At 41.7% G+C, this 18,258-nt stretch overlaps 1 protein-coding gene across 2 annotated transcripts in view; it reads right to left on the bottom strand.

Moving 5' to 3' along the window:
- PARP8 (poly(ADP-ribose) polymerase family member 8) overlaps positions 1-18,258 on the bottom strand; it is a 204,965-nt gene that overhangs the window by 30,605 nt on the left and 156,102 nt on the right. The window contains exons 12-14 of one of the 2 annotated variants that reach the window (XM_087715477.1): positions 17,448-18,021; positions 14,545-14,598; positions 14,347-14,442 (exon numbers count right to left, since the gene is read on the bottom strand). In XM_087715477.1, the coding sequence (XP_087571603.1) occupies positions 14,347-14,442; positions 14,545-14,598; positions 17,448-18,021 (724 nt within the window). The remainder of the gene's footprint in view (positions 1-14,346; positions 14,443-14,544; positions 14,599-17,447; positions 18,022-18,258) is intronic. The other variant, XM_087715478.1, reaches the window with a different exon arrangement.

Here is an 18,258-nt window from a genome sequence, read left to right as displayed (position 1 = left end):
TAGGACATTCTACCATATGCAATTAGCCTGCAGCCTGTGGGACATACCTAGAGGTGGTATTCAGCAGGTTCTGGCCAGTTCTGGAGAGCCGGTAGCAGAAATTTTGAATAGTTTGGAGGACTGGTAAATACCACCTCTGACTGGCCCCGCCCCCATCTATTCTCTGCCTCCCAAGTCTCAGCTGATTGGGAGGAAATGGGGATTTTGCAGTAACTTTCCCCTGCTGTGGGATGGGAATGGAGATTTTATAGTATCCTTCCCTTGCCTTGCCCACCAAACCATGCCATACCCACCAAGCCACACCCACAGAACTGGTAGTAAAAAAATGTGAATCCCACCACTAGACATACTTAACTTATGGAAACCTTCCATTCAGACAGATACTGTACGTACACAAGCCACTATTCCAAACTAATTCCAAACTAAATGCGCGTGAGAGTGAACCGGTACAGTTTATGTAGGAACTACCCCTGACCTGCACTGTATGCATGGGAGAGGCAATGTTATTGCTGGTTGTAGTTTCAACAGGTTGGCCGGGATCTGTTCATTTTTGGTCACATCAACCAGCTTTGCAATGTCTGCCTGTCTGCCCGCCTGTCTGCCTTTCAGTCAATGTTGGCTCATGGTAACTACCTGATCTAGTCCTTGCAGTTTTCTTGGCAGGGTTTTTTTGATAGAGGTTTACTATTTCCTTCTTCCTAAGGCTGAGAGAAAATGATTGGCCCAAAGTCACACCGATGGCTTCATACCTTAGGCAGGATTGAAACTCAGAGTCTCCTGGTTTTTAATCAGGTGCCTTAACCATTACACAAAGATGGTTCTCTATTTTATTTCTGTCTTATGTGAAAAAAAAATATCCCATTTTGGTCTCTTTCTATTGGTTGACTGCAATATGGCAACTCAAGATCCCATCACAATCTACTGTAACAACCATGTTTGTTGGCTTATATATTAAATTTATTTGCCACCCATTTTGCCACAGGTTCATGGCGAACAGGAAGGGCAGGAAGCAGGTTTCTTCACTACACCAGGGGTGTAAAACTCACGATGATGACACGTTGTCATCGCGTGTCGTATCACAACTTTTCCCCGGTTGCTAAACTGGGGATGGCTGTGGCCAGTGAGTGAAGCATCTGGCCCATGGGCCGCGACTTTGACACCCCTGCACTACATTGTTCTTTTTTCAGTACAGTTATGGACTGTATTGAAAGGCAGTTGCCTGCCTTAAAGTCCTTATTATTTTTGGTGACCAAGAAAATGGTTAAAATACAGGCTACAATTTCACACAGTGAAACAGGGAAGGTTTATTTTTAGTGATGGCTGATATAATTGCTCTCAAAGGTGAGCAACCTGGAGGCTGCACTGTGGAATCAAACTCCAGCTGGGGGCTGTAAATAGATTGCCATAATATCATCAAGAATTACATTTTTGACACCCTCCCTTCTTATGGTTGAGGCGATTTAGGGAGGGTGTTTAAGGATAAAAACTGGTGCCTTAACAACTCAAGCAATGGCAATTATAATATTCAGCCCCCTTCATTTGTGGGGATGTTAAAGCAACAAAATAGGTCACTGTTGGGAGGAGCACATGGGTTGTATGATCTGCATCTCTCACATAATGCATTCTTAACACATTTGTTGTAAAGATGTGAAAAATATGAAGCAATGTAGAAAACCTTCCTCAAAGCATCCCAATTCTCCTTGGTGACATTTAAGGATAAAATATGAATGTTTGAAGAGACATTTGACATGTGTTCAAAAGAGTTTGCTTAGAAATCTTTCTCCAATTGGGAATTCTAATAACAAACATTCCTGATTGCAAGCAATTATTCTAAGTACATTCAGGTGAACAAACTGAAATCTTATTTCTATTTATTTATTTATTTATTTATTTATTTATTTATTTATTTATTTATTTATTTATTTATTTATTTATTTATTTATTATTATGCCAATGAATGAGTAAAAGTTAAAGAGTAAGTGGTTGGAGAATTCTGGGAGTTGATGCCCACAAGTCTTAAAGTTGCCAAGTTTGAAGACTTCTGTATTAAGGTAAAGGTTCCCCTCGCAGATATGTGCTAGTTGTTCCCGACTCATCTCCATTTCAATGCTGAAGAGCCAACACTGTCCAAAGACGTCTCTGTGGTCATGGAGCCGGCATGACTCAACGCCAAAGGCACACGGAATGCTGTTACCTCCCCCCCCCAAGGGGTCCCTATTTTTCTACTTGCATTTTTACATGCTTTTGAACTGCTAGATTGGCAGAAGCTGGGACAAGTAATAGGAGCTCACTGTATTATGTGGCGCTAGGGATTTGAACTGCTGACCTTTCTGATCGACAAGCTCAGCCTCTTAGCCACTGAACCACCATTTGTATTAAAGCGTTTAAAAAAGCAAGTCACAGATCATGAGAAAAGGGAGCCATGGGAGCAAAACAAAGTAAGATTGGTTCTCTTGTATCTATTACTTAGTAAAGATCCCTCTCAGTGTCCATGCCCATCAGTGCTATTTGTCCTCCAGAGCAGAGGTGGGTTCCTACCAGTTCTCACCTATTCGGTAGAACCAGTTCATCAAATCTACTGAACCAGTTAGAAGAGGTTCCACCAGTGGACCCGGAAAGCAGGCCACACCTACAGAAGAGGTTCCAAAATTTTTTGAAACCCACCACTGGTCCTTGGATATGATTATTCTACACTATCATGCTCATATTTATAAAACTCAGTGCCTCTGTGAAAGGTAAGGATGACTGCTGCAGTTGTGGTGCAATCAGAACATTGCGTGTGTTGAAGTTGTTTTAACACAAACCAAAGATGCCCTTTAAAAAACAAGTTTACATCATATTCTTGTGCATGCCAGTGCTGTTTGTGAGGTAATTTAAGGTGGTTCTGACAAGTGTCGTCGGCATCTTCATATCTAGTCACATGGGTGGTAAGCCACTCCCACAAAGGAGGCCACACCCACAGTGTAGGTTCGAACAATTTTTGAAACCCACCACTGCTCCAAAGGTGCTATCTACAATAAACAGAATTTTTAAGGGTAAAAGGGAGCTAAAAGTCAGACCCAATTCATTCTTGTTGAGGAGAATTTGGGGGAACTGAGCTGCTAAAAAAGACTATAGCTAAAATAGTACTGGTTCAGTGCAGGGCAACAAAGATGATTGGATTTTTTTTTTTAAAAAAGTCCTGAAGTATGAAAAAAAAAGTATAAAGAAAGAGACAGCCACTATTTGATGGTGGTGAACCAAACACCAGTTTGTGCCAGCTGAAAACAGTGATTACTGTCAGCAAAATAAATCAAATTTTTGTCAGAGGCAACAACAAAACACCTTAATGAAAGTTATACTAGCTGGCATGACCTGTAGTTTTAATCAGAAGCCTCTGAACTTATAGTAAAAAGTTCCTGTTGATTTTACTCTGCTAGTTATTTTTACATAGAAAAAAAAAGAGTTGGAAGACACCTTGTAGGTCATCTAGTCCAATCCCCTGCTCAAACAGGAGACACAATTTCTGACAGATGGCTCTTCTTGAAAGCTTCCCATGATGAAGCATCCACAACTTCCAAAGGTAACTTCTGTTCCATTGGTTGATTGTTCTCACTGTCAGAAAATTTCTCCTTATTTCTAGATTGAATCTCTCCTTGATCAGTTTCCATCCATTATTCCTTGTCTGGCCTTCAGCTGCCTTGGAAAATAGTTTGACTACCTCTCTGTGACAGCTTCTGAGATATTGGAACACTGCTATCATGTCTCCCCTAGTCCTTCTTTTCATTAAACTAGACATACCCAGTTCCTGCAACCATTCTTCATATGTTTTAGACTCCAGTCTCCTAATAAGTTTTGTTGCTCTTCTCTGCACTCTTTCTAGAGCAGTGATGGTGAACCTTTTCGGCATCGAGTACCAAAACCAGAATGCGCACACATGCGCTGGCCAGCTGCTCTTTGGGTTTTTGGCAACCCGGCACATGGAAGACCAGTTGGCCGGCATGCATGCACACTCCAGAAACCAGAAGAGTAGCTGGCAATGGCATGCATGCCCACAGAGAGGGCTCTGTGTGCCATCTTTGGCGAGCGTGCCATAGGTTCACCATCACTGTTCTAGAGTCTCAACATCTTTTTTTATAGTGTGGTGACCAAAACTGGAGCAGCAGTATTCTAGTATTTCTGACTCAAGGGGGCAGTAGTCTCATCTGTTTTAAGAACCATTAAAAGACATTTCCATGGCCATATGGCCAGCAGACATCATGGTGTGCTGTTACCTTCCCACCCTAATTCTACCTATTTATCTACTTGCATTTCCATGCTTTCCAACTGCTAGGTTGACAGGAGCTGGGGTGAGAACAGGAGCTTACCCCGTTGCATGTCGCTCGGGTCTTGAACCCAGGCAGCTGGCTTTCCACCCAACAAGCCAGCGTCTTAACTGCCACCATGCTGGCCTTTCTATCTTATAGATGTTATAAGATAGATTATATAAGTCTTATAGACTTATAGATGTTTTCATTCACAAATTAATCATATTTGGCCTTTTGTCAGATATATGGTGATGTCAGAACTACTTGGTTCTGTGACATTTTTGTGAGTTTCGCTGTTAATTTGCTTTAACCTGAAAGAAGAAAAATGGCCTGACATTTCAACACAAGATGGCACTGTAGAGGACATGTCACAAATGGCAGAAAAATAATTGTGGCAGGCTTCATAGATTCGGGGACCAATCATTTTAAAGGAATCTTATTCCACTAAAATACATGACTGAAAATGAGTTCTATGCAAATATCTGACTTTGTCAAATGATTTAGTTTGGACAAGTTTGAATACCCTTCATTCATAGGCACAAGTATTTTTAGTGTTTTGGTACGGATTCAGACTGATTTAGTTTGATTTGGATGATCAAAATGCTTTGGATATATCAACTGAGCTGTATCAGTCTGAATCATTGGTTTGATTCAAGTTGCTAAATGGATGCCCTTTTAAGTTAACTGCCATCCTGCTTGCTTTGAGCATCTCCTTCTCACTCTCCACAAACACCACTGATGAGTCTAGTTTCCAACAGCCACTGTTGGAAACAGTGACCAGTAGCCATGTAAATAGTATAAATATAAGTATAAATAAACAACAACAAAATGCCTTGCAAATCTCAAAAGCGAGTAGGGGAGAAGAATAGGAAAAAGAAAGAAGGAACATTTTGGAGTCAAGATTTTATCTTGATGTAGGATTTGGATGATCCCAAGGGATCATAAAGAGGAATTGGCAAGTAGAAAGGGCTTCAACAGAGCACTGTCACCATGGATGCAATGGGTTACAACCCCTCTTCCAACTCTATGGATGCATTCAGCTAGAGCCAGCTGAGCACCCTGTGTACATGGGCCATTCCAAGAGCCCTGAGACCTCGCAACCGACCGTCTCCTCCAGCTTGGGCGCAGCTGGAGTCAGCCAAGCGCCCTGAGCACATGGGTCGATCCAGGAGTCCTGAGGCCTTGCAACCGACCTCCTCTGCAAGCTTTGGTGCAACCGGAGCCAGCTGAGTGCCCTGAGCACATGGGACGCTCTGGTAGCCCCAAGGCTTCGCAACCGACCACCTCCTCCAGCATGGGAGCAACCGGAGCCAGCCGAGCACCCTGCACATATGGACCCTCCGGGAGCCCCGAGACCGCCTGAACGTCTGTTTCCTTCCTCCCCGGACTCCATCTCCTGGGCATGCCCCACCTAGCTATGCCCACCGAACCAGTAGTAAAAAAATTTGAAACCCACCCCTGCACAGTAAGGTTTATTATGTGAACATAGTGTGTTTGCTTTATGTGTGGAGAATATCCCTAATTTATGAGGAGAAGAAATGCAACTCCCTTTCCTAAGTATTTTTTTTTCTGGCTGGATTCTGACTTCACAATTTCTTGCTTTGTCTTCGCTTCTGCCCATGAAGGAAAAGGTATATCGATGTTCCTAGCTATGGAAGAGCAGATGCCTGGCAGCTATTTTGAAAGAGAAGTGGGAAGGGAGATTATGAAACTGCTTTTTGACTTCTTCCACTTTTTCTTCATTCCAAAGATTAAGAAATGGAATAGAGGGATTCAGGCAAATCTTGTGACTATCCCACATCATATTGCCCCCAACAATCTGTCACCTCATGATGGTGACAGGGGACAGTTCCTGAGTTTCTATTTATTTTATATAATCTTTTAATCTAGTAGATTTAAGATCTGAGGATATAGCAGAGTTTTCTACAAATTTCAAATGCTAATGGAACATGGTAAAAATTTAAAGCAGGAGTAAGAAATAAGCTGAAAAGATCAAAAAGGGAAAAGCAACTCTGAGATGCAACAGAGGGAAAATTCCAAACAAGTTAATGTTGTGATGACTTCTAGGCAACTGAGGGTAAAGGACTTATTCCAGTTTTAAGCGTATCAAAATTTTAAACTTTAAATTTCCAAACATTAAAGGTGAAGGTTCCCCCATTTGCGTGCTAATCATTTCTGGCTCTAGGGGTGGTGCTCATCTCCATTTTTATGCCAAAGAGCCAACACCGTCCGAAGATGTGTCTATAGTCATGTGGCCGGCATGACTGAACACCAAAGGAGCATGGAGCACTGTTACTGTTACTCTCTGTTACCTTCCCACCAAAGTGGTCCCTATTTTTCTACTTGCATTTTTTACGTGCTTTCGAACTGCTAGGTTGGCAGAAGCTGGGACAAGTAACGGGAGCTCACCCCATTACATTGCGCTAGGGATTCGAACTGTTGAACTGCCGAACATCTGATTGACAAGCTCAGCGTCTTAGCCATTGTATCCCAAACATTAGAGGTGCTCAAAAGTTGTGACGTGCCTTGAGGATTGTAAAGATACTTCGGTTACTTTAATATAATTTAGATGTGTTTGATAAGTAACTACATAAAGATTGTAACATTTTTAATATTTTGTTTGTTTCATTGTTACATGAAAGCTTCTCCTACCTTCTCCTTTTCTCCCTGTAACTCTGTAACTTTGGTTAATAATTCTTATTCATCATTAGACTGGGATGATTGCCCTTTCTATGTAGATGACGGTCTAATAGGCAGGATGGTGCCATTTATATTAGGAGTAATTTAAATGGAGACGCGGGTTTGGTTGCTAAGAATTGCCTTTTAACAGATCAAATCATTGCTACATTTGATCAGTTTCTGAGTGCCAGAGAGGGGAGGGAGGGAGGGAGAGAGGGGGAGAGAGGGAGGGAGAGGGAGAGGGGGGGGAGAGAGAGATGAATTAAAGTCTTCAGTGGAAAACTACATTTCCCAATTGGTTATGGAACTAAATAGCAATTCATATGTTTCTAAACCTACCTGTAACCCATGTTTTGTACAGCGTACAGACTACAAAAATTCTCAGAAAAAAAAATGAGGAAAATCTGATTTTGTAGAGACAGGGGATCCTAATTCAGGCTGCTGGTGGCTTTTCAAATGAGGGCAGATGGCAGAATAAACAAGCAATGAAAGAGAAAACTCACTTTCACAGCTTCTTTGTTCTGCAAGTATACTCTAATGAGCTTAAAGAAATCTCCTGGCTTCAGAGCAGGCATAGATGTAAAAGGATAATGCTAACTTTCAGGCGGTTTATTTTTCCCTCAAGTTTTCAAACTTAAGAACTTTTAAAGGAGGCTTTGCATTCTGCCAATATGTGTAATTTAACAACAGCTGTATCCAGCCCTTGCTAATTTCTGGGAGCCAAGCCAAGCCACGGAGGATGGTGCAAGCTCTAGACCTCCTAAACATAACTATCCACTATCTGTAAAACGGAGAACTCCTGCAACTTCAAGGTCAGAATAGGAAGAACACAGGGGGAAAAATATCTTAGATGCAATTAAAGGCAAGATACAGGTTTCAGATGAGTTTTTGGAAGCGGAGGAAGGTTTAACTCAGTTGTTTGACACTCTCTCCCCAAGGAGTGACAATTGATCTTAAAGCAAGCTTGAAACAGATAAATCTATCTTGCAGTCAGTCACTGCTGCAATGGAGTCGCTTAACATCTTACTTCTCTGTTGTTGTTCCGTCATGGAAATGTGGCTGAACCCAATCTCTGAGACCACAAAACTCCCCATAAATAAATAAAAAGTGGTCTAGTCCAAAACTATGCAAAAAAAAAATTACAAATTAGAAAGTGTCAAGGTAGCACAAATGTCACATAACTATTTGGGGAATAACTCTGTAGTTGATGATTTATTACCGTGATGGCGAACCTATGGCATATGTCCTGGAAGTGGCACGCAGAGCCATGTCTCCGGGCACGCCAGCCGTCACCCATTGCTCTTCCACGTTCTGGTTCACACATGCGCAAGGACAGTGGGTTTCCCGCGCATGAGTGCCGGAAACTGGAAGAGCAGCTCCCTGGTGTGCATGTGCACACTGGTAAACCGAACTTCCGGTTTCCGGGGTGTGCATACGTGCCAACCAGCTGGTCTTTGTGCGCACATGCAAGCCATAAACTGGAAGATCAAGTGACCGACGGACATGCGCACACCAGAAACCGGAAGCTTAGCTTCCCAGCACCATGGAGCTGCTCTTCTGGCGTTCCCACAAGTGCGTGCCAAGTAGCTGTTCTTCCGGTTTCTGGCACTCCCTCCCTGGATGTGTGCTTTCATTTTGACAGTTTACTGATTTATTATAACTGGCTTCCTAGCATCAGTCTGAACAACTATAGAAATAATTTTCATCAGCTGTCCCCAGCATAGACCCTAACCCTGGCTCCACTCCACAAGGAGCTACTCTTCCCATGACTTACCATTCATTATCGCAAGTTAACTCTACAGGAGCCTTGAATTAACTCTCTCTTATCAGCTCTCTGTTATCAACTTCTTCTTATCTACCCTTAAGCCCAGCAAAAACGAGAGGGAGGTACTGAGTTTACTGCCACTGACACTAGCTGCTGGGCTTACAGATATGAAGTTTCCAACACCATATCAGAATGCACTGAACACTGATTTTTAGAATAAAGAAGAGCAACAGTCACTATTTAGAGGGAGGAAAGTTGAATTTTGAATTAATAGCTGTCTATATTGAAAGCATTGACAATGAAGCTCCAATTCCAGAAACAACAAACTGTTTAAATCTTCATCTTCTATTTTATTTCAGACAAATTGGACTCAGGAAGTAGCTGGCTGGAAAAGAGTCTACAAAAAATGATTTGGTGAATATGAGATAATAGTTTTACAAAAAGCCTGGCCAGCAGGAGAGAATGACTTAGTACAACTTTCAGTAGTGGCGTACCTATCCCCCAAAGTTAAAGAATGTGAGCCTCTGGGGCTTAAGGAAGAACTGCAATGGCAAACTGAGAAATTATATCATAGGAATAATCTATCTCATACTGGCAGGCCCTGATTTATGACTGCTAATTTAATGATGGTTCGAAGTTATAACAGAAAAAGTGATTTATGACCTGTATTTTCACCTGTTTGCACTGTTGCACCATTCCGATGGTTATGATTGCAATTCAGGCACCTGGAAATTAGTTCATATTTAAAACCAATTGCTGAATCTTTTGATCGTGATTTGTGACTCTTTTTACTGATTTCTATTTCCAAATTTCCAGCAAAAATGGCAAAAAAGTGTTCACTGGGGAAGCTGGATTTGCTTAATGATATGACTCATTTAATAACCATGGTGATTCTCTTAACCCGGGGTGTCAAACTGGATTTCTTCGAGGTCTGAATCACCATTGTAGTTCTCCTCCGTGGGCCAGCTTCGGGAGGGGGGGGGAGAGACGGCCCTGATGGCCTCCTGAAGCACTTTGCTGGCCAAAACAGGATGCGGGGGACCCACGTATTGGCCAGCAAAGTGCTGCACATGCCCCTTCCCCCCGGGCCCCATCTTGGCTGCCAGTGGCACCACAGACTGATCCTTTCCTATTTCCAGGCCGGTCTCGTGGGTCAGATTTAAGCTTACCATGGGCCGGATCCAGCCTGCGGAGCTTGAGTTTGACACTCCTGCTCTTAACAATCGTCATAAAAATCTTAATAAAATCAGGTTGGACTTGATTTTTAACCACAATGACTTACAATGGAAATTCCAGACCCATTATGGTCATATATCATGAACTACTTATACACTGGCCATGAAATTCATATATAAAGTTGTTGAACTTGCAGTGGTAAATGTTTATAATTCATCAAATGCATCCTTTTATTTTAATTCTGACTATTAGATATATTTAGAAATAATAATATTGGAAGAAATAATTACTTTGCATACCCAACTCATAATTATTTCACTTAGTAAATTTAATCCTAAACTAAACCAATCCCTATATGTTCCCACCAGTTTTATATTGCTGGCACTTGATAATCTGTACAGATGTTCCAGTGAATCATTTGGGCAGCTGTATGCATCATATCATTTATAACCAGTTTGTGCAATCTGCTTGCAAAAGCTGAGTGTTATTATTATGGTCCATTGCAGGATCAGTCAGATATTTAAACTGGATTTGGCATTTTTATCTATCTCTCGAGTCCTTCCCAAGGACCTGGAATAGACAGGTGTTTATTGTATAATGTGTTAAAGATATACTAGCTTCAATAGTAGTATTCTACAATTATTCAATTCCTTCAGATATTTTTCCATTGCTCTTTCAGCAATTAGCTACAGATATTCTCCTTTATGTTACTTTATGCAGAATAGAGCAGGGAATCTTCCAAACCCATATTTCTATGAAATTATGAAAGGAACTAAGTCCAGCTTCCTGTTCAATGCTGGAATCCAAATGACACCATGCATTATATACAACCATCCTATTATTTCCACTAATTTGAAGGGTAATGAGGGAGTGGAAGAGTAACTAAAGCTCCCCAAAAATATCCTTTTAAAGGTCAAAGCATAGGTCATTGGGCTTGTCCAAATCCAAATCTATTGCAAGGGATGGAAATCCACCATCCATCCAATAGTCCTTGTTTGTTTGTTTGCTTCTTTCCTTAGGTCTAGCTGTGAACTCTCAGTTCTTCAATTCCTAATCTCCTTCATTGTTATTCTGGGATTCCTCTGAAGCTCTAAAGAGAAGGCAACAGCTAGCTGACTCCTCTCTGTGATGTGCTAAGAAGCTGAAATGAAGCTCTGGCCTCCCTGAAGTTTCACTTAAAAAGCTGTTCCCAATGGGCAGAAAGGAAATGACTTTAGCTCAGAAAGGTATGCTTGAACAGAAATGGGAAAGGCAGAGATGCCAGGAGAAGGTTGACAACACAACTGCTGTAAGTCTAGATAGCTTTTCTTTGGAATAGAAGAGAAGTGAGAGATTTGTGGCAGGATATTTATGAAGACCTTAAGATGGCTTATGACTTCACCAAATCCTTCTTTTCCTCTGAAAGAAAACTTGAAAGCATTCTCCCCCACCCATCCCCAATTTAAGTGAAGGAAGAAAATTGCAGAAGACAACGCTTCAGTGAAGCGGTTGACGTGATGTGTCAGTGCCTGGAGGATGTTAGGGTCTGGATGGGGGTGAACAAGCTGGCTCTCAATCCTGACAAGACCGAGTGGCTTGTGTTTTTCCCTTCCAAAAATTGGCCATGTATTCAATCTCTCAGGCTGGGGGGTGAAATTATATGCCCCTCAGACAGGGTTCGCAATTTGGGAGTCCTCCTGGATCCATAGCTGACTTTAGATCACCATTTGTCGGCTGTGACCAGGGGGGCATTTGCCCAGGTCCGCCTGGTGCACCAATTGCGTCCCTATCTGAATCAGGAGGCTCTCACAACAGTCACTCACGACCTTGTGACCTCAAGACTGGACTACTGCAATGCGCTCTACATGGGGCAGCCCTTGAAGAGTGTTCGGAGACCTCAGCTTGTCCAGAATGCAGCTGCGCGAGCGATTGTGGGTGCGCCTCGGTACACCCACGTTACACCTATCCTCCGGGAGCTGCACTGGCTGCCTATTGGTCTCTGGATACGCTTCAAGGTGCTAGTCGTCACTTATAAAGCCCTACATGGTATTGGACCTGGGTACTTGAGAGACCGCCTTCTACCAATCACCTCCCATAGACCCATTAGATCCCACAGATTAGGCCTCCTCCGAATTCCATCTGCCGGCCAATGCCGGCTGTCGACCACCCAGAGGAGGGCCTTCTCTGTGGCTGCTCCGGCCCTCTGGAACGATCTCCCTGTGGAGATTCGGACCCTCGCCACCCTTTAGACTTTCCGTAAAGCCGTTAAGACCTGGCTGTTCCAGCAGGCCTGGGGCTGTTGAGTTCCACCCCTACTCGAATTGGTTGTGCTTGTTGTGACTTTTAAAATTGTTTTGTATTGTTGTTTTGTTTCTGTTTTACTCTTTTGTATTTGTTCCCCTTCCCTCCTGGTTTGTCAGCCACCCTGAGTCCCTTTGGGAATAGGGCGGCATACAAGTCGAATAAACCACTAAACCACTAAACCACATTTTCAACAAAGCACTAGTGTTGAAATGTTATAATATTAATATTATACTATTAAAAAAGGATTCTGAAACAGCCATCCATAATGCTAGGTCGGTCAAACTGCCGGCTCACAAGCCAGATATGGTCCGCATGGGCCCGTCCGGCTCCACAAAGGCAAAAAAACCCATCCCAATATGTCACAATACGGCACAATATGTCCCAATAGGGCAGTGGTTCCCAAACTTGGAAACTTTAAGACTTGTGGACTTCAACTTCCAGAATTCTCCAGCCAGCAGAGTTGCCAAGTTTGGGAACCACTGCAATAGGGCCATGATGCAATCAGGTTTGACACCCCTGCATAATGCATCCACTGACTGCATGTGAGAATTCTGACGTAATGTAGCTATCCCTGTCCATCATTATTTTTCCTTCTCTGAAAAACAATCACTTAATTTTCTTCAAACATCAACTAAAGGGCAGGACTTCTTGCCCTGTCTTTCAGTACCTATAGAAATGTCTCCTTCCTCTTCTCCATAACATGTACTAAAGATACAATTTGAGGAGGGGGGGCGACTTTGCAGCATTTTTCAAGGCTGATTCAGAGTCTGTCTATGGCATCTATCTACGTTTTCAGAAAGATGGGCCACATACTGAGATTCAGTGAATAAGACACCTTGATGGATGGACTGAAACAGATATCAAACTAGAGTTATGCTTCCACCAATCCATCACACAAAACAGCCACCTAAGATGCACAGGCTCTCCTATCAGTACCACTTTGAGAAGATCCTGGAAATGATAGCTTGTGAGAGGCCCTCAATCCTTCAATCCAAGTATTAATCAAATAGGACCCTGCTTAATTCTCCTCCTCCCTGCCACGCACACACTCATCTGCAAAGTTGCTAAACTGTGTATCTACACACTTTCTTAACTTGCTATAAGTTATTACCACAGCGGAATGAACAAACTAGTGACCACTACTCGCATAACACAAACGTTCCAGGCTTATTTCATGGAATCTGATATTTACAATAAAAAGTCTACAGCTGACACATAGGGCCATGTGTGCCTGTTCTATGTTCCTATGTTGTTAGTTGGGAAGTTGTGTCTGACCCATCGCGACCCCATGGACAACATTCCTCCAGGCCTTCCTGTCCTCTACCATCCTCTGGAGTCCATTTAAGCTCACGCCTACTGCTTCAGTTATTCCATCCAGCCACCTCATTCGCTGTTATCCCTTTCTTCTTTTGTCCTCAAACTTTCCCAGCATCAGGCTCATCCAGTGAGTCCTTCCTTCTCATTAGGTGGCCAAAGTATTTAAGTTTCATCTTCAGCATCTGGCCTTCTAAAGAGCAGTCAGGGTTAATCTCCTCTAAACTGGTACAAAAGATATGTGATCTTATCTGTTCCAAACATAATTTTCTTTCATTTTTAAATATGCATTATCTCCTTTGCCTCAACTAAGAATCACAGAATCCAAATGAAGAACATGACAAGCTTTGCTAAATCAAACTTTACATTACCGTGGCAGGGCAGACAAGGTGAATTATAATCCTCCCCTGCAAATTTCCTAAAGGAGCACATGCAAGTATATCACACCAGTGGTGGTATTCAGCCAGTTCTGACTGGTTCTGGTGAACCGGTAGCGGAAATTTGGAGTAGTTCAGAGAATCGGCAAATACCACCTCTGACTTGGTCCACCCCCATATATTCAATGCCTCCCGAGTCCCATATGATTGGCTGGGTCTTCTTCTGTTGGCCTGCTTAGGAAAACAGGAGCTGGAAAGTAGATTAGTGGGGTGGGGAGGGAATGGAAATTTTACAGTATCCTTGCCTGGAGTGGAGTGGAAATGGGGATTTTGCAGTATCCTTCCCCTGCCACGCCCAGCAAGCCACGCCACGCCACGCCCACAGAACTGAGAGTAAAAAATTTCTGAATCTCACCATGGTATCACACCATATTACATAGCTTTCTGTGAAGTTTATTGAACTTACCCTGAGCATGGGTCCATTCTGGAATACGTGAGGTTCATCACAAACTACACAATATTCATTTAGTACAGGTATCCGCTGCTCAGCAAACTCAATTGTCTGAGAACAACAGAAAATAGAATAATACAATCTGCTTAAAATAATTAATAAGCAGCTCAGCCTTCTGCAAGTTTGTAAAACTCATCAGGCATTCTGACCTACCTGCACGAGAAAGCCGTGGTCTCTTATTGGAACAGATTTTGCACCATAATTTGGCTGTTTAAAAACAAAAGAAAAAACTAACATCAGGAATGCTGCAGGTTGAATATGCATAAGCCTTGATATAATTTAGTATTACCTATAATATAACGATGCAAACTAAATAGTATTCAGTTTCCGGAGGACATGCAGAACTATTTGCTATTTCACTGGAATTCAGTTGGATCTTTTTAAGCAGTTCTATACCCAGTGCATTCATTTATCAATGCACTGGGGGGGGGGGGAGTTGAAAATAATTCATTTGGAAGAGAGAGAAAAAGGGAAAACAATATGTCCTTTTCAAAATGCTACTTCAATATTCATAAATAATAAAACCCCAAGAGAAACCTAAGACCAATACTGGTTAGGCTTGCATTTCTGTTGCTTGGTTTCATATTGAAACAGAATTTTTTTTTTAAAAAAAAAAAAGTTCTATGCTAATATAGTACCTGCTGTGAACTGCTGAGTGTGTAGCACATGCTTTGAATATGTAAGATCCCATTCCATTACCATCACTGTTAATTAAAGAAGTCTTGGACTTATTGAGAGTTTGGAGTTTGGTGACAAAAACTAGTGTCCTAATATAGAATAAGTTCCTTTCCTTTTCCTTTTCCTTCCTTCCCTCCCTCCCTTTTTAGATGGGAAGAACACAACAATGTCATGGTTTTCTATAGCTCTCTCTCTATATATATTTATTTTATTTCTTTATTTTTTATTATAACATGACGGAAGCAGAGGTGAAATTCAGCAGGCTCTGGAGAACCGGTAGCGGAATTTTTGAGTAGTTCGGAGAACCAGCAAGTACCACCTTTGGCTGGCCCAGGAGTGGGGATTTTGCAGTATCTTTCCCCTGCCATGCCCACTAGTTTTACCAGTAGTAAAAATAAATGAATTTCACCACTGGAAGGAACGGGTAAAAAGCTAAATAAAAAGTAATCCTATCAACTACATATAATTCAATTAATGTTAGGAAATTAAAGCACCATTTGATTTTGTCTAAGCTTTGCTTATTTTGGGGACTGAGTAAGTGTCACCTTGGCCTGAAGAAGTTTATTTCTTCAGCAGAGGTGAGCCCACATCCAAAAAGCTTCAAATCAAAGTCAGCACTAAGTGTGCAAGGAAGTTCAAAGTCTTGCACAAGTTATGTTCGTATAGCTGTCTTGAACAGATTCCCAAAGGCTCTACAACTAGACTTTATCAAATGAGGTCAATTAGGCTAGGAAACCTTGTCAAGCTTGCCCTCTGCTCCCAAAGCCCCCTCAGTTTTGTTCTATGGATTAATTCTGGGAATCAAAGCTCCAGAGTAGTTTTGCATAACTCTGTATGAACTGTGAGCAACAGAGGATTCAGAAAAAAAAGGAGGAGGAAGAGAAAGGAGACTATATATTTTTATGTGTTTTCCTTAACTGTTTGTCCAAAAACGTTTTCTTCCTCGAAAGTGGACGTTTTGATGAAAAACCTCATCTCCTGTAAGAAAACCACTGATTTGCATTTATAAATATAAATATAAATATCTACTATGGAAACTTTTTACACATACACATACACATACACATATATATATATATTTCAGGGAGATCTTATTTTAGCGCATGCACTCAAAAGCCTGATTGGGCTTATTATCCGGGAAAGTCTTATTTTTGGGGAAACAGGGTATATTAATGTATGTATGCTAATATCACCTACATTTATATATGTTTCTACTCACATATCCTGTACACACTAATTGCCACAAAGAAGTAATAGTTCAGATCATGAGAATTTAAAATTGGATTGTTTAGTGTAAGACATGATACAGATTATTCAATGATCATTTCTGCTTTTACTGTAGAAAGGAAGGTGGGCCACTCTATTTTTAGTACTAAAAATTTCCCATTATATCTTGTGACATTATCTAGTGTATCTTTGAGAGCTACTTCCCAGAGTACATTGTGTAGGAAACAATATAATGACTGAAAGATTGGTTATAATAACCCCATTAAATATCGCTATATTGAGAAAATGCTGAAAGTCTTCTGGATGTATGCCTTAGTGTATGACACTGATAACTTATAGTCATTAAATAGAGACATGCGCAACCACCCACAGCATACAAACACAACATTCTGAAAAATTCATCCAGTACTTGTATAGTAGCATTTCCTTTCATTTTTCCTCCTCTAAATCCTTTAAATTATGCCCACCAATATTTGCTAAGAATTATAGTTTAATTCAGCAAGGTTTATTAGTATAGATCAGGGGTGTCAAACTCAAGGCCCGCGTGCTGCGAGGCCGCCCTGCTTCTGCCAGCAAAAACAGACCTTGGAGGGCCGCATGAGGCCCACATGAGCTCCATTTTTGCTGGTAGAATGCTTGGGCCACCACAGGCACCCCGACACAAGTGATGTCAAGCTGACCATGCCCCCTGACCACGCCCCCTGAGGTCAAACACAACCCTGATGCGGCCCTTAATGAAATCAAGTTTGACACCCCTGGTATAGATCAAGGACTAGTAATTCAGATCAAGTTATCTATCAATCCTGAAAGTAATAATCAAATAATTTTCAATGAAATTAAAATGAAGTTTTAAAATGTGCACAAAATTCATAAACCAGACTCTCCCATAAAATCTCGGGTCACTCATCGGCCAAGGGAACTGGGCAATCATACTGAATTCTACAGTGATGCTGAAGGCTTGCAATGTTTACCAAGTCTGTGGATATGTAGAAGGAAAAAAAATCTACTTTTCTAAAATGTGGTGAGGTTCCCTGAGCATTAGCAGAATCGATCCGCACACCAAATTTATGAGCAAAGGTACTCGGACTTTCCTAAGATCCTTATGCATTTAACCATTCTAAAAATATGTGGGAAGAAAAGAAAAAGCTCACAGAAGAAAACCGTTTACGCACAGCGGATGGCGATGGCGAAGATGTGGATGGTGTTAAGATACCAATAAGCCCTGAGGTAAGAGAGAGTCTCCTGCCCTCTGTTATTGTGGGTTCTTTGAAAAGTTCCATTTTAGATGATTTGGGGGCACTGGAATAACTCTTGCTGAGTAACTTGTGGTTCTTCAACCCATCTAATTCATCCATCCTAAGATTACTGGAATAAGACCTGCTTAAAAGTTTGTGGGGCTTCAAAGTACTGTTGTGCTCACATCGCATATCCCCAGAGCATGGTCTATTCAGCAGTTTGTGGGACTTTAACGTGATGCCTTCATCCTGCTTGATGGTTGCAGAGCAAGAGTGGTTCAACAGTTTGTGTGACTTAATGGTCATTGTATGTTCGCTGGACAGCGAGCGACCAAAGGTTCTGTGAGATTTTGCCACACAGGAGTCCTCAGATTTAACTGTGCTAGAACAAGTCCTCCTCAATAACATGTGGGTTTTTGAGATACCATCTTGTTCAGGTTTCAGCTTTGATTTGTTTTTCCCACAGCCTGGTGGAGGATAACTCGGCGACCTTAAAGACAACCAGAGAAAATAATTAATTAGAGTACATGTAGGCCCTAGATCACTATGAGAAACATCAACATGAGAATGTTTTTCTTCAGCTTCAAATTATAGGTTATCCATATAACCAGTATCACCAATTAAATCAGTGGCCCCCAACCTTTTGGGCATTAGCTTTCTTTATAGATTTTTGGAAGTGGTTTACTGTTACCTTATTCCTTGAGCTGACAAGAGAGTGACTGGCCCA

Source organism: Thamnophis sirtalis, unplaced genomic scaffold (assembly GCF_051295495.1).
Source record: "Thamnophis sirtalis isolate CommonGarterSnake01/CBP01778 unplaced genomic scaffold, rThaSir2_p1.2 scaffold_5, whole genome shotgun sequence".
In the NCBI taxonomy this organism is placed as follows: Eukaryota; Metazoa; Chordata; class Lepidosauria; order Squamata; family Natricidae; genus Thamnophis; species Thamnophis sirtalis.
The sequence above is the reverse complement of the archived record's forward strand: the minus strand, read 5'-3'. Positions and strand labels throughout refer to the sequence as shown.